The sequence below is a fragment of the Geotrypetes seraphini genome, chromosome 7, assembly GCF_902459505.1.
Source record: "Geotrypetes seraphini chromosome 7, aGeoSer1.1, whole genome shotgun sequence".
NCBI classification, from domain to species: Eukaryota; Metazoa; Chordata; class Amphibia; order Gymnophiona; family Dermophiidae; genus Geotrypetes; species Geotrypetes seraphini.
The window spans coordinates 122,649,663-122,663,213 of NC_047090.1; the positions used below are offsets into that span (position 1 = coordinate 122,649,663).

General features: G+C 41.9%; 1 protein-coding gene across 2 annotated transcripts in view; it reads left to right on the forward strand.

The window, feature by feature from the left end:
- Positions 1–13,551, forward strand: part of PLCB2 (phospholipase C beta 2) — a 166,000-nt gene that overhangs the window by 134,820 nt on the left and 17,629 nt on the right. For both annotated transcript variants that reach the window (XM_033953411.1, XM_033953410.1), the window contains exons 27-28: positions 4,037–4,202; positions 10,216–10,292. In XM_033953411.1, coding sequence (XP_033809302.1) covers positions 4,037–4,202; positions 10,216–10,292 — 243 coding nt within the window. The remainder of the gene's footprint in view (positions 1–4,036; positions 4,203–10,215; positions 10,293–13,551) is intronic.

Here is a 13,551-nt window from a genome sequence, read left to right on the forward strand (position 1 = left end):
TGATTTTCCAATAAACAATTTATTTGATCCCAGATTGATTTCCAAAAGGCTAAAAAATAGGGACAGTAAAACAAAAGATGATCCAAAGTCCCTACCTCAAGATTACAATGCCAACATCTATTAGACAAAGAACTATTCAACTTTTATAACCTAACTGGGGTCCATTTATTTTGGCTTTCTGGAAATCAATTTGGGGGCCAAATAAATTGTTTATTAGAGAATCCAGTAGCCCTATTTTATTTGGCATATCAATGAGGGCAAAGAGTCAAATATCCTCAAAAATTAATAGGCTTTTGCTAATTATGACTGGAGTTGCCATTCAACATATTGCATTTAAGTAGAAGAATTGGGAGTGGATTAAACTACAATTTTTAGTGGAATTCTTTATGCCATATTTATAAGATGGAAAGAGCACTAGCCATGCAGAATCGACATTTTAGTAAATTTCAAGATGTTTGGGGGCCATTGGCAGATTATTGTAATGAATAAATAACATTTTTCCCGTAATAATATAATTGATAATGAGGGGAAGGGTTGGGGGGTTTCTGATTCTTTCTTAAAGATTTGGATGAATAATAAAAAAATATTGTATAATATAAGTGAATGTATATGAAATGATAGGGAGGGGAGGGGAGGGGATAAATTTCATTAATTTATGATGGATGTAATAGAAAATCAAGTGATGTTTTTAAGATCAAATGTTATTTCTTGATTCACTTGTTGTAAGTTGTAAAAATGAATAAAGATTTTATTAAGGATAACACTGTCATTTTTTTTTATATTCTTTATTCATTTTTGAAACTTCAATTGTGCACAACAAATGATGCGTTTACATACATTTTCATCATTATAGCACAATATATTTAATAAAAGAAAGATAAGACTTATTTTCTCCTATCCCCTTCCAATTTAAAAACATCTCATAAAAATACTTATAATCAACCCTTCTTTACTTCTTAACAAATGCCAAAACATACCCCCCTCCCCCGGGATGTGCACATTTTCCACAGTTATACAATTAGATTAATCTTTACAATATTTAGCTAATGGTTCCACACTTCCATAAATTTTTTATAATAACCCTTCTGAATGGCCATAAACTTTTCCTTTTGAAGATATAACAAAGGGATTCCCACCAGAATGAATAACTTAATCTATCCCAATTTTTCCAATTCTTTAAAATTAGCTACATGGCAACTCCCGTCATTATAAACAAAAGTTTATTATTTTTTGCTGAAATTTGACTTTTTGCCCTCATAGACGTTCCAAATAAAATGGTATATGATAATGCAACTGGATTTTCTCCAAAATTTTAATATCAGAGGGCAATAGTATAATAAATGATCTAACGTCCCAACTTCCAGATGACAATGCCAACATCTATTAGATTTAGAACTATCTACTCTATGCAAACGAACTGGGGTCCAATATACTCTATGTAATAAAAAAAAAAAAAACATGTTTGTCTCATAGATGCAGACTTTGTACATCTTAACCTCCAAGACCAAATATGTGCCCATTGAGATGCAGTAATTTGATGCTTTATCTCAATGCTCCAAATGTCACACATTCCATTTTTTGGTTTCTTATTCAAAAATCCAGATATTAATTTATACCACTGAGTGGCCTGGTGTCCCAGGAAGTCTACCTGAAAACATAAGACCGGTAAGCTATTTTGAACCACCAAATTTTTCCATTCAGGGAACCCTACCTGTCATTTTAAAAATACATGGAAACACTAATGAAATTTCTTGTAGCGTTTTGAGTCATTTTCCATCCACATTTGACACAAAGGGGTTCATTTTCAAAGAACTATGGTACTTTGTGCGTCTAAGGGGTCCTTTTATCAAGCTGCGGTAGGGGTTTAACGTGCATTAAACCGCCTGCCACGCTGGCCGCTAACGCCTGCATTGAGCAGGTGTTATTTGTTTAGCTGGCCGTGGGGGTTAGCGCGTGATGAAATGTCCGACGCGCTAACCCCACTAGCGCGGCTTGATAAAAGGACCCCTAAGTGTTTTGAAAATGAGCCTCACTACCTAATGAAATCTCCTTCCATGTCATGACATGCTTTTAACAAGCAGAACTGCAAAATAGTAAAAAGTTGCACATACTGAAAACAAATGAAGCAAATTGGTAAATGAAACAAAATCTCCAAAGTCATATAAAAGGATCTCCAAACAGCATATTCCTTCTGCTTTGTGACCTTTAGCAACGGTACTAAAGTGGGAGCACCTTCTGAGGGACAGAAATAAAATTAACACGCCAATATCCAGCGCTATTTAAACAGCCAGAAATAGTGCTGACCAATTAAATAACACTTAACCAGCTAACTGAATATTCAGCATGAGATAACCGGTTATCGCTGTTGAAATTCCCAGTTAGCGACTAAAGGTTAACGAGCTATATCAAGCAATAACTGCCAATTTTCAGTGCTGTCAGGCTACGTTTAGTGGAACAGATTGCCATGGAAATAGCAAGCCTATCTTTGGCTGCACTAGCCAGTGCAGAATATTGGCTTAGTTGGATAAGGTTATGCCAACCAAAATTAAACCCAGATATGCAGTGTTGGTCACTGGAAACAGCCCAGCATTGAATATCCGTGGTCAGCATAGACAGCGGGAATTAGCTGGCCTGCCTCCCTTGGTCTGAATACGTATCAATCTGTAAATGCCTCTCAGGATACTCAGCTAGCAGAAAAGCAAACCAGAATGTAAGTGAAATTAGATATTAAAGCAAGAAATCTAAAATTGATGTTATAATCCCCTTGGAGACAGAGAATGGGGCCATTACTGAGAAAGAGGAGTTTCTGTGGACATCATAGCTTCCTAAAAGAGTAGGGTTACCAGATGTCTGGGAAAACACATACATGTTCTCTTTTTTAGAGGACTGTCCGGTTGCCCGGACAGTTTGTTCAGGCAGTGGAAGACCCTGAACTCGGGACTGTGTCTGGAGGGCCTCTGTGCATGCATGGATGCCAACATAATGATGTCACACGCATGCATGTGATGTAATCACGTCAACATCCACAGAGATCCTCCAGATGTGTCCCTCAACTCAGGGAAGGAGACAGGAGGTCCGTGTGGGGACGGAGCTGGGGCGGAGTGGGGCGGGGCCAGGAGTCTTCTGTTTTTTTAAAAGAGCAAATTTTTGTAACTCTATGAAAGAGGGAACAGTCAGTAATTACTGATATGAAGACTGAAGGGTTCTCTGTGGGGAATATAGAACTATGAAACCAAACAGAGGATCCTGCCTACTTAAATTGCTTGTTTGTAGCTAACTACCAATAATCAGTGGCACTTAAATCAGTTAGTGCTACTGAATATCCACGGTTGGTGTCTATGCAAAACTTGTGGGAGTTCCGGGGGAGGAGTTGGCACTTATGTGGTTATGTGCCAATATTCAGCCCTTGACCGCATAAGATGATCGCCTAAATTGGGTACATAAATGTCAGTCCTATCTTTAAGCGACTCATCTTCTGCGGTCAATGGCTTAATATAGCACTTCACCACATAGGGCCCATTTTCAGACCACAGGAGGCAGCCCAGCTAACCCCCCCATCCCCCCAGTTTGTGGTGAACATGGATATTCAATGCCAGGGCCATATCCGGCCACTGGCATTGAATACCTGGGTTAAATTTTGGTGCCACCAACCTAACCAGCTAAGCTGATATTCATTGGCTGGCCAGCTAAGACCTAGTGGCCAAAGATAGTCCTGCTTTTTAGATGGAAATATTTGTCTGTTAGACTTAGCTGGCCAGCCAATGACTATTGGCGGTGTCCAGCTATGTCACATGACATAGCCATTCCCAGCCAGCTGAGTACAGCTGAATATCAGGCAAATGAGCTTTAGCAGCAAACCTGTAACCCAGTCATCAGTACCAGTGCCCAAACATGGTCCGGCATTGAATATATGGGAATACAGCTAGAAGAGGACATAAAAATGCCAACTGCCCCCAGCTGAATATCAGCTAGAAAGTGTTTTGCATACACCTGCTATCCTCAGCTTGAGGTGGCCCTGTTTCTGTTTCTGCTGCAGGAGTTTAACAGAAGATGGTAGTGTATGGGGAGATGCAGCAGAGATACTGGAGATCGCTGATCCCCGGATCCTGGAGCTAAAGCAGAAACTGGAGGTTGATCTGCGACAGCTGGAGGAAGAGCTGTATGAAGGAATTCAGAAAAAAAAAGAGCAACATTCTGCAGAGGTAAGGAGGACTGGAGAAATGTTCCCTGACATTCTCCCTAAAGCCACTGGAAGTATTATCTGAACCCTGGGACACTGGTTGTGGAGTTCCTCAGGGATCGCCTCTTTTGCCCTTGCTTTTTAATGTCTTAAAGCGAGCACTGAACCATGCGTTGGAAGCTATTGGTGTGTCTTCATTTATTTATGCAGATGACATTACAGTATTCTTTCCACTAATTGGTATTTCTGATGTGGTTGCACATATAAAGTTTGCAAGTACAGTGGAACCTCGGTTTGCAAGTAACGCGGTTTGTGAGTGTTTTGCAAGATGAGAAAAACACTCAGCAAACTTTTGTCTCGCAAACCGAGCACCGCCCCGATAAACGAGCACTTACAGCTGCAGGAAGCACCGCTTCAGGGGGATTCCTCTTCCGTCTGCCGGCCAGCCTTCCACGCCGAGTGCCTTCCGCATGTTGGAGAGCCTCTGTCTGAGCCCATGCAGCCGAGTGCCGTCCCACCTGCACGTTGCGTAAGATCACGTACAACGTCAATCATCGACGTTTTGCGTGATCATACACAATGTGCAGGTGGGACGGCACTTGGCTGCGTGGGCTCTCATAGGCTCTCCAACATGCGGAAGGCCCGGCGTGGAAGGCTGATCGGCGGACAGAAGAGGAATCCCTCTGAAGCGGTACTGCGTGGGCTCAGGGGTTCTCCAGCGGCTGGCGGACGGAGGAGGCATTTCCTTCAGACGGTGCTGCAGCCCCTGGCACCCGACAGGTACACATCCCTGGGCCACCCCTCGCCACTTCCTCGGCACCTTTTGGGTTGTGGAACGAATTGTCAGCGTTGCCATTATGGCCTAAGGGGAAAGTTGCTTTGATATACGAGTACTTTGAATTACGAGCATGCTTCTGGAATGAATTATGCTCGTAAACCAAAGTACCACTGTAGTAGAAGGCTGGCTGAATAGTCATCAGCTATGTCTAAATGAAAGCAAGACAAAATTCTTCAGATTAGCCCTCCTCAAGTTCAATTTTCTGAGTGTGAAACAGTGAAATCAAGATAGCTGCGTATAAAATAAAGTTTCCATCACACAACAAAACCCCATTTTACTACATTGGATTTTTGCTATTGGAATAATAATTAAGAGTCAAAGATTAAATAGCGAAAACAAGGCTCCAGGCAACATACTCTACAACGATAGAAAAATAAGAATACATCATAAGAACTGTAGGACACATTAAAATATAAAGTATGACTCACTAATTTAGTCTAGGTTGGGGGGAATCGGGGGTGGGGAGGGGTCTGGGAGTTGAATACTGTTTTGGGGGCCGCTGTGAAGAAACATGGCTGGCCCTGATTGTTTTCTTCCTTCCTGGTCATGTGTGCTGTGGCGCTCTCAGGAATTATATGAGCATCGGAGCAGCGTTGGAACATTTAGCTGTGGTAGAACCCTCTACTGCTGGTTAGTAAAAAAGGGAGGGGGAAGTATAGTTTTAGACTGTCTAAACCACACCCAGATCATGACTCTGTGCATCCTGTAGCAATTCTGTATGTATGCCGATGACATCCAACTAATCCACCCTCTCAACCCGGAAAACGCAGAGGAAATAAAAATTATCAATGACAAACTTGAACTAATAAAAAACTGGTTAAATAATAATAAACTGGCTCTAAATACTCAAAAATCAAAAACAATGCTTTTTAATTGGAAAGGAGACATAATTCAAAAAATACCATTCATAATAGATAATACTCTACTTGAATCAGTATCTCAATTGAAAATTCTAGGAATATTAATTGATACAGATCTTTCATTTCATAATCATATAAGTGAAATAGTTAAATCTTGCTTTTATAGATTGCGGCTTCTTCGATCTATTTCCTCCTTTTTAGATTCCAAATCAATCAACATTCTAGTTCACTCACTAATTATCTCAAAATTAGACTATTGTAACTCTCTTTTGATCAACATAACCCAAAAAGAAAAGAGACGGCTTCAAATAATCCAAAACACCGCAATCAAACTAATTTATAAAGCAAAAAAATATGATCATGTAACCCCATTTTTTATTAAATCACACTGGCTTCCTATCTCACATCGAATCACCTTTAAAGTTATATTCTTGGTTTACAAAACATTAATCTTTAATGAGCCTCTATTCATCTCAAAAATGATTGTCCCTTATAACTCTTCTCGCTCTCTACGATCGTCTTCATTGAATCTGCTTTCAATCCCGTCTTTGAGGGTTATCGGCACAAGACGAAATGATATGTTCTCAGTTGTGGCACCTTCCTTGTGGAATGCCCTTCCAAATTTTATTAAACTTGAAAAATATATCACTTCTTTTAAAAAAATTTTAAAAACATATTTATTTCAAGATGCATTTGATTTATGATAAACATATTCCACTTTCCTGCACTCTTATAATAATCAACAAAAAAAAAAAAATTTTTACATTTCTATTCCATTTTTACCTAATGTGCTTCCCGTTTTATGTAATTTCACTAAATATTACAATTGTAACTTTTTCCCCTCTTACCTACTCATTCATGTATGTCCAAATCCTTTGTCAAATGTCTTGTCCCATCATATTAAATGTATTACCAAAATCTGTTGGTTTTTAAATTGTACATCGCTTAGATATTGTAATAAGCGATCCATCAAATGTAAATAAACTTGAAACTTAAATTGCCAGATTCTAAATTTGGCATTTACAGGTATGTCAGCTTTCATGCAAAATTGCCACACAAGGCTTCTAAAATGTGCTCCATTTTGTCTTAAATGGTACTTATATCGCTGGATTTTTTGTTGTTGTTGTTGTTCTTTGAAATGTAGAATTAGGTCTGGAGAATCTAAGGGCTCCTTTTACGAAGGTGCTGGAATAGCGCACACTAAAATGCCGCACATTAGCCGCTACCGCCTCCTCTTGTGCAGGCGGTAGTTTTTTGGCTAGCGCACACTATAGCACGCACTAATCCGGTGCGTGCGCTAAAAACGTTAGCGCACCTTTGTAAAAGGAGCCCTAATTGTCTATTTGGGGAACCAGATCAGCTATTTACAGTCCCTTTGATTAGAGCACCTTAAAACCAGTGCCTGCAAGGGGCTGTTCGTCCTCTGAATCTAATCATTTACATGGGGATTAGATCTGAGCAGTGCTTTTTTTCCCCCCAATGATTGACTGGCTTCATTATGCTGTGATCGACATTGAGCCTTGGATCAAGGTAATTGCAGAATATAAGAACATTATTTTATTGTATTTTGTTGTTTAATACTCTTTGGTATGCATGCCAGTGGAAATGCAATTTGTCTAAGGTAGCATTAGCATATTTTGAATATACTCTTTATTCATTTCCTTCCCTATTAATGCTATTTTACTCTCTCACTGGTGTTAATAGCATTTATATCTTTCAGGCCATTTATTTATTTGAAATACCATCATTCACTATAAACATTAGGAGGTTAATATTGTCCAATATATAAAAAAAAACCCAACCCAAATAGCACGGTAAGCAAGCAATACACAATACGGTCTATCATTAAATATTAAAGATTTTATAGATTTTTTTTCTTATATTTTGTAAATTTGTTTCATATTTGTTGGTGGATATTGATTTGGATATCTGGCGAGTGAATACATACTATAAAAAGAAAATTGATTTTATTTCTGAGCTGGGTCTTTTGCTTGATTGGCTGAAGAAGTGGCATTCATAGCCCCAGGGGAGAGGGAGGGAGTCATGGATATTGCCCAAGTGTGATATCTAGGTGCCACATTAGCACCCCATGATTGCAGGGGTCTACAGAGACTGTGAGGTACCAAAGCCCCCAGCGGCACTGATGATGACGATTATTCTGTGCCTGTCCCTGTGGATAAACAGAGTACTGTGGCTTCACCTTCCAGTACAGTCAGTCCTGCACCTTTCACAAACTGCAAAGTCTCTTGAAAATTTAAACAAAACAAAAACCTTGCCAGATACAAGCTACCCAGGATAAAGTGTATGGCCATAATAATTGTTCGGTAGATGTAATTCCAAAAATGGGGCATCCAGCTGTTGCCCTATCACTGAACCGTATCTAAGAGAGTCACATTTAGGGCTCCTTTTACAAAGGTGCGCTAGGGCCTTAACAAGCGCAATAGCGCAAGTTAAATTCCCGAGCGTACTAGCCACTACCACCTCCTTTTTAGGAAGTGGTAGATTTTTGGCTACCGTGCGCTATAGCGCGCGGTAATTTTGTGCGTGTGCTAAAAACCCTAGTGCACCTTCGTAAAAGGAGCCCTTAGTGTTTTCATGACAAACCTGTAATTCTGTAATATTTAAAGTGTTGTCTTCTTTTTACTTTGTGATGTGAAAATTGTGTGGCATGAGAGATGCATACTGCAGGCTCTGCAGTTTCCTGTAGTGCTGCCCGATTCAGGAAAAAAAATTTGATTTCAGCCTATTGAATCGATTTTTCGATTTGATTTGATTTGATTTTCCTGCTCAATTGGGTGGTTTTTTCAAAACATCCTGGTGGGTTTATTTTATAGCCTCTTCACCCCCCTTTGCCTTCTCCTACCCACACTGGTGCTGTGGTGTAAACAAAATAAACAAACAAAAAATACTTTTCCTCTCTCTGTTAAATCCTAGCTCACGTTCGCAGTCCAACACCAGCTCTGGAAGGATATACATTTCAAATCTGACATATTGTAATCACAAAACAGAAAATAAAATTATTTTTCCTACCTTTTGTTGTCTGGTTATTTTTCAAATCATGTTGATCCCATGTTGGTCTGATTGTCTTCTGATCAGGCTCTCCTTCTTTCTTCTTTCTCCGTGCTAACCATCCATATTCCATCTCTGTCCTCCCCTTCTGTTTCCCTTTCCTCCCCCGGAGGTCTGGCATCTTTCTTTTTTTTCATCTCCAGCTGCAGCGATGGATCTCACCATCCCCAGATCCACCATCTCTCCTTTTCTCAACAACCTTTCATCCAGCATCTCTCTTCTGTGTCCCTGTCCCTATTCTCCTATCCAGTATTGTCCCCCTTGTGTCCCTGTTCCTATGCTCCCTCCATGCCCAGCATCTTATCTCTCCCCATATCCAGCTTCTTCTTTCTCTCTTCCTTACCTCTTGTATCCCCTTCCCCGGGTACAGGCTTTCTCCTCAGGGCCCACATCAGGGCAGTACCACCAGTCCTGCATTCAGGGGCCCGGAGCTGACAGGGGGCCCGGGCTCCCCCAGGGTCCTAGGCCACAGTCTAGGGGGAGGGGCGGTCCGCCCCACGTGGACAGGAAAGAGCTGGACGGGAGACCCGCGGAGTTCAATACATCTCGAGCCGCGAGGCTCGTCTTCTGTTCCTGCCTGCCCTGCCGCTCACATATAGCCGATCGCAAGTGTTCCCCGATGTCAACGCTGACGTCGGAGGGAGGGCTTAAGCAAAGCCTGCACTCCGACGTCAGCGCTGACGTCGGAGAATACTTCCGGTCGGCTATTTGTGCGCGGCAGTGCAGGCAGGAAACAGAAGACAAGCCTCGCGGCTTGAGCTTCGTTTTGCTGAGAAAGTTGCAAAGATGGGCTGGGAGGCAAACGCGGAACACAAAAGGCGGGAGGGAGTGCGTTTTGGACACAAGGCATGAACTTGGAAGAGAGGAAGGGAGGGAAAGAGATGCTGAGGTGGGGGAGGGAATGGGTTTTTGGACACAGAAGGCATGGACTTGGGAGAGAGGAAGGGAAGGAAAGAGATGCTGAGGTGGGGGAGGGAATGGGTTTTTGGACACAGAAGGCATGGACTTGGGAGAGAGGAAGGGAGGGAAAGAGATGCTGAGGTGGGGGAGGGAATGGGTTTTAGGACACAGAAGGCATGGACTTGGGAGAGAAGAAGGGAGGGAAAGAGATGCTGAGGTGGGGGGGGAATGAGTTTTTGGACACAGAAGATTTGCCTTCCTAGATGGATGCCTAGCCCGCCTTGTGCTCAGGTCAGCCCTGAGCTCTTTCTGCCCCATTGAGCTTGAACCAATGCTGACAGTGATCTCTTTATCTACCCTTTCAATAGCAAATCGGCAAACTGATGGAGCTGGCACAAGAGAAGCAGACGAGTGAGCTGAAAAGCCTGAAGGAATCAGCAGAGAGGTAAACACAGGAAGCATGAATCCTTCCATCCCATCATCACATTCTGGGCTTAAGGTTGCTGCCTTCCCTCTCTTCATATCTGTATTATTAGAGCTTTGCTACCCAATTTCCTCTGGCTGCCTGCTCTGGGTACATTCATATAACACCAGGGCAAGGGTATTGGGCACCCTAGGTATTCCTGCAGCTGGTAGGTAATATTGGAATAACTGTGTCTGATGGCCCAGTGACAATGCTGCTCACTGTTCTACAGATCTGTTTGTGCTGTGCAGTTCCTGGACCTGACTCCTATTTGTGAGTCGGTAAAAATAGGTCATGCTGTGGAGGCAGAATTTACAGTCCCTGTGTGATACTTACAGGCTAGCTAAAGGATGCACACGCCTCAGCTGCAAGAATGCTGCTATTATAGTTCAGTTAATGGAGAAGGGAGCGTGGGGTTAAATATGGAAGAAATCCGTTGTCTACAACTATTGCAAAACACTGCTGTTAAATTAATCTATCATGCAAAAAAATTTGACCATGTCACCCCTCTCCTCCGCAAAGCACATTGGCTACCTATTACTCATCATCTCTCCTATAAAATACTCCTTCTCACTTTTAAAACAAAAAATTCTAACCAACCGGCGTTTATAGATAAACTTTTGATTCCTTATTCATCATCCAGGACCCTCCGATCAAATAATCAAAATTTACTCTCCATACCATCAATACGGGAACTATTTTACGATACTACTCGCAAATCCATCTTTTCAGTTACCGCCCCCCTCTCTGTGGAATGCCCTCCCATTAGACGTTCGATTAGAGAACTCGCTTGAAAAATTTAAAGCCAAACTTAAAACCTTCCTCTTTAAAGATGCCTTTATTCTTTAGTATTAGCTTCAGCCTCTTAATTCCTTGATTCAAGTGAAGTTTTGAAACATCTACACTTCTCCCTCGTTATTCGCGGGGAATATGGGCAGAGCCGGACCGCGAATGGTGAAAAACTGCGATTATCCAGCTCTGACCCACCCCCACTCCCTGCCGCCTTCCCGGCATTACCTGGTGGTCTAGAGGGCTTTCGGGGCAGGAGCGATCTTCCTACACTCCTGCCCCGTGCAGATTGCCATGAGGAAATGGCTGCTGTGAGTTCCCGTAGTCTCTCGAGACTACGACGGGAACTCCCTACAGCCATTTCCTCATGGCAATATGCACGAGGCAGGAGCGTAGGAAGATCGCTCCTGCCCCGAAAGCCCACTAGACCACCAGGTAAGGCCGGGAAGGTGGCAGGGAGGTAAAAAATATGTTTTTTTTTATTTTCCCCCTCCCCAGAAAAAAATTGCGATTATGTGAAATCGTGAGTGCAGAAACCGCGAATGGGGAGGGGGAAGTGTAATACTTCTTTTGAAGTGATTCCCCTCCTAGTGTTTTTGCCACTCCCCATTTACCGTCCTTTTTATTAATTTTACTTCAATGTATTTTAAACAACCTTTCCCTCCCCTACTTTCCTTCCATCTCATGTACGTTAATCCGAATTCGTCTAGTATTTTTAATATTTGATAAAATATTGCTTTTATTTACCTATTTTAATTGTCCCTTACAATCTTTTTATATTGTACACCATCTAGACATTTGTTTTGATAGACGGTATATCAAAAATAAAGAAACTTGAAACTTGAAGAAAGCCTGGCTAGCTGTGAATCGGTGGAGTAAACTTTATCAATATTTGTCAGGGGATGATTTTAGAAACAGTCTTCAAACGATAAGTGCTATCGATATTTGATTACTGCAATATTGTATTGTTGGGCCTCCTTTTGGTGGTGGTAAAATCTTTGCAACGGAATGCAGTAACATAGTAAATGACGGCAGATAAAGACCTGAATGGTCCATCCAGTCTGCCCATTAGTTATTCTCATTAAAAATACGTGATTAAATTAACCTGCCTCTTCTTTGATATTTCTGGGCCATAGACTAAAGTCCACCTGGTATTGTCCTAAGTAGCCCCAGAACTCTAATATTAGAGTGCTATTTCGGCTTAAGAAAAATGAACATGGAACTGAATACGATCTTAAACTCTTTTGGCTTACGATTGAATTCAGGATCAAATACAACTCCCTTCAAAAGCTGCGTTCAGCTACGCATCATGACTTGTCTCTATCATCTTGAAGGGAGGTTAGACTGCAGGCTGTGAAAGCTGGGGATTTTTCATGTTTAGGACCTGAAGAGTGGAATAAGCTCCCATTTTACATCAAGCAGCGGAGAAACTTGGGTGCTTTTAAGAAACTGTTAAAACGCCATTTTTTCTGTATTATGAAATCTATGAGCTGGGTGGGAGGTTGGAGTGGAGTTGTTTCGCTATGTGATCACTGTGCTAGGCTTTGGTAAGAAAAGATTGATGTCTGTATAATATTTGTTGTTATGCTTTTATTTTTATGTCCGCGCTGTGAAAGGCTGATTATAAATAAAAATTAAAAAAAAAAGATAAAAATGATAGACCCAAATCAGTGGTCCATGTCCTGGCAGCTGAAGATGTCCTCCCAGTAGAAGAAATACTTACACCCTATGCAGCTGATGGAAGGTAGAGAATGACACAGGGACAACTTTTTCCCCGTCCGATCCCCGTGAGTTTTGTCGCTGTCCCTGTCCCTGCCCCATTCCTGTAAACTCGACCTTAACTGCACAAGCCTTGAACACTTATGATTTTAAAGTGTTTGAGGCTTGTGCGGATGACAGAGCTTGTAGGAATGGGGCAGGGGCAGGAAAAGAACTCGACAGGATGGGAAAATGAGTTCTCGTGGGAAAAATTTGTCCCCGTGTCACGCTAATGGCAGGGCCCCAAGCCTCTACTGCCCCACCCCAAGCGCATGCTTAGTTTGTGTGCATGCATGGAGGCTGGCTGTGTCAGAGGCTCAGGGACACTGCCACCAGTTTCATAGTGTAAGCTGTCATTTTGCCAGGAGGAGGTCTTTGGCTGGCAGGGCTTGCGATTCTCTGCCAGTTTGGGTATTTCTTTTGCCTTGGAAGCATGAGAGGGACAAGGATGGTGAGGGAAGAGATTAATATTTGGGCCCACCCTCATCCTAAATTGGACGTTTGGCTATGCCACTGTGTGAATAAAGACTAAAGTGCCTCAGTCTGTTTCCAGTGTTATGAATGGCATTGAGAAGGACTAGGGCCAATTCAGGAGGCTGCCTGGACAAGAGGTATAATAATTGTTCCAAAACCTTTAGACAAGGTCACTTTGAACTTTGCTGCAGCCCCATGAGGAGGAATACAGAGAGATAAT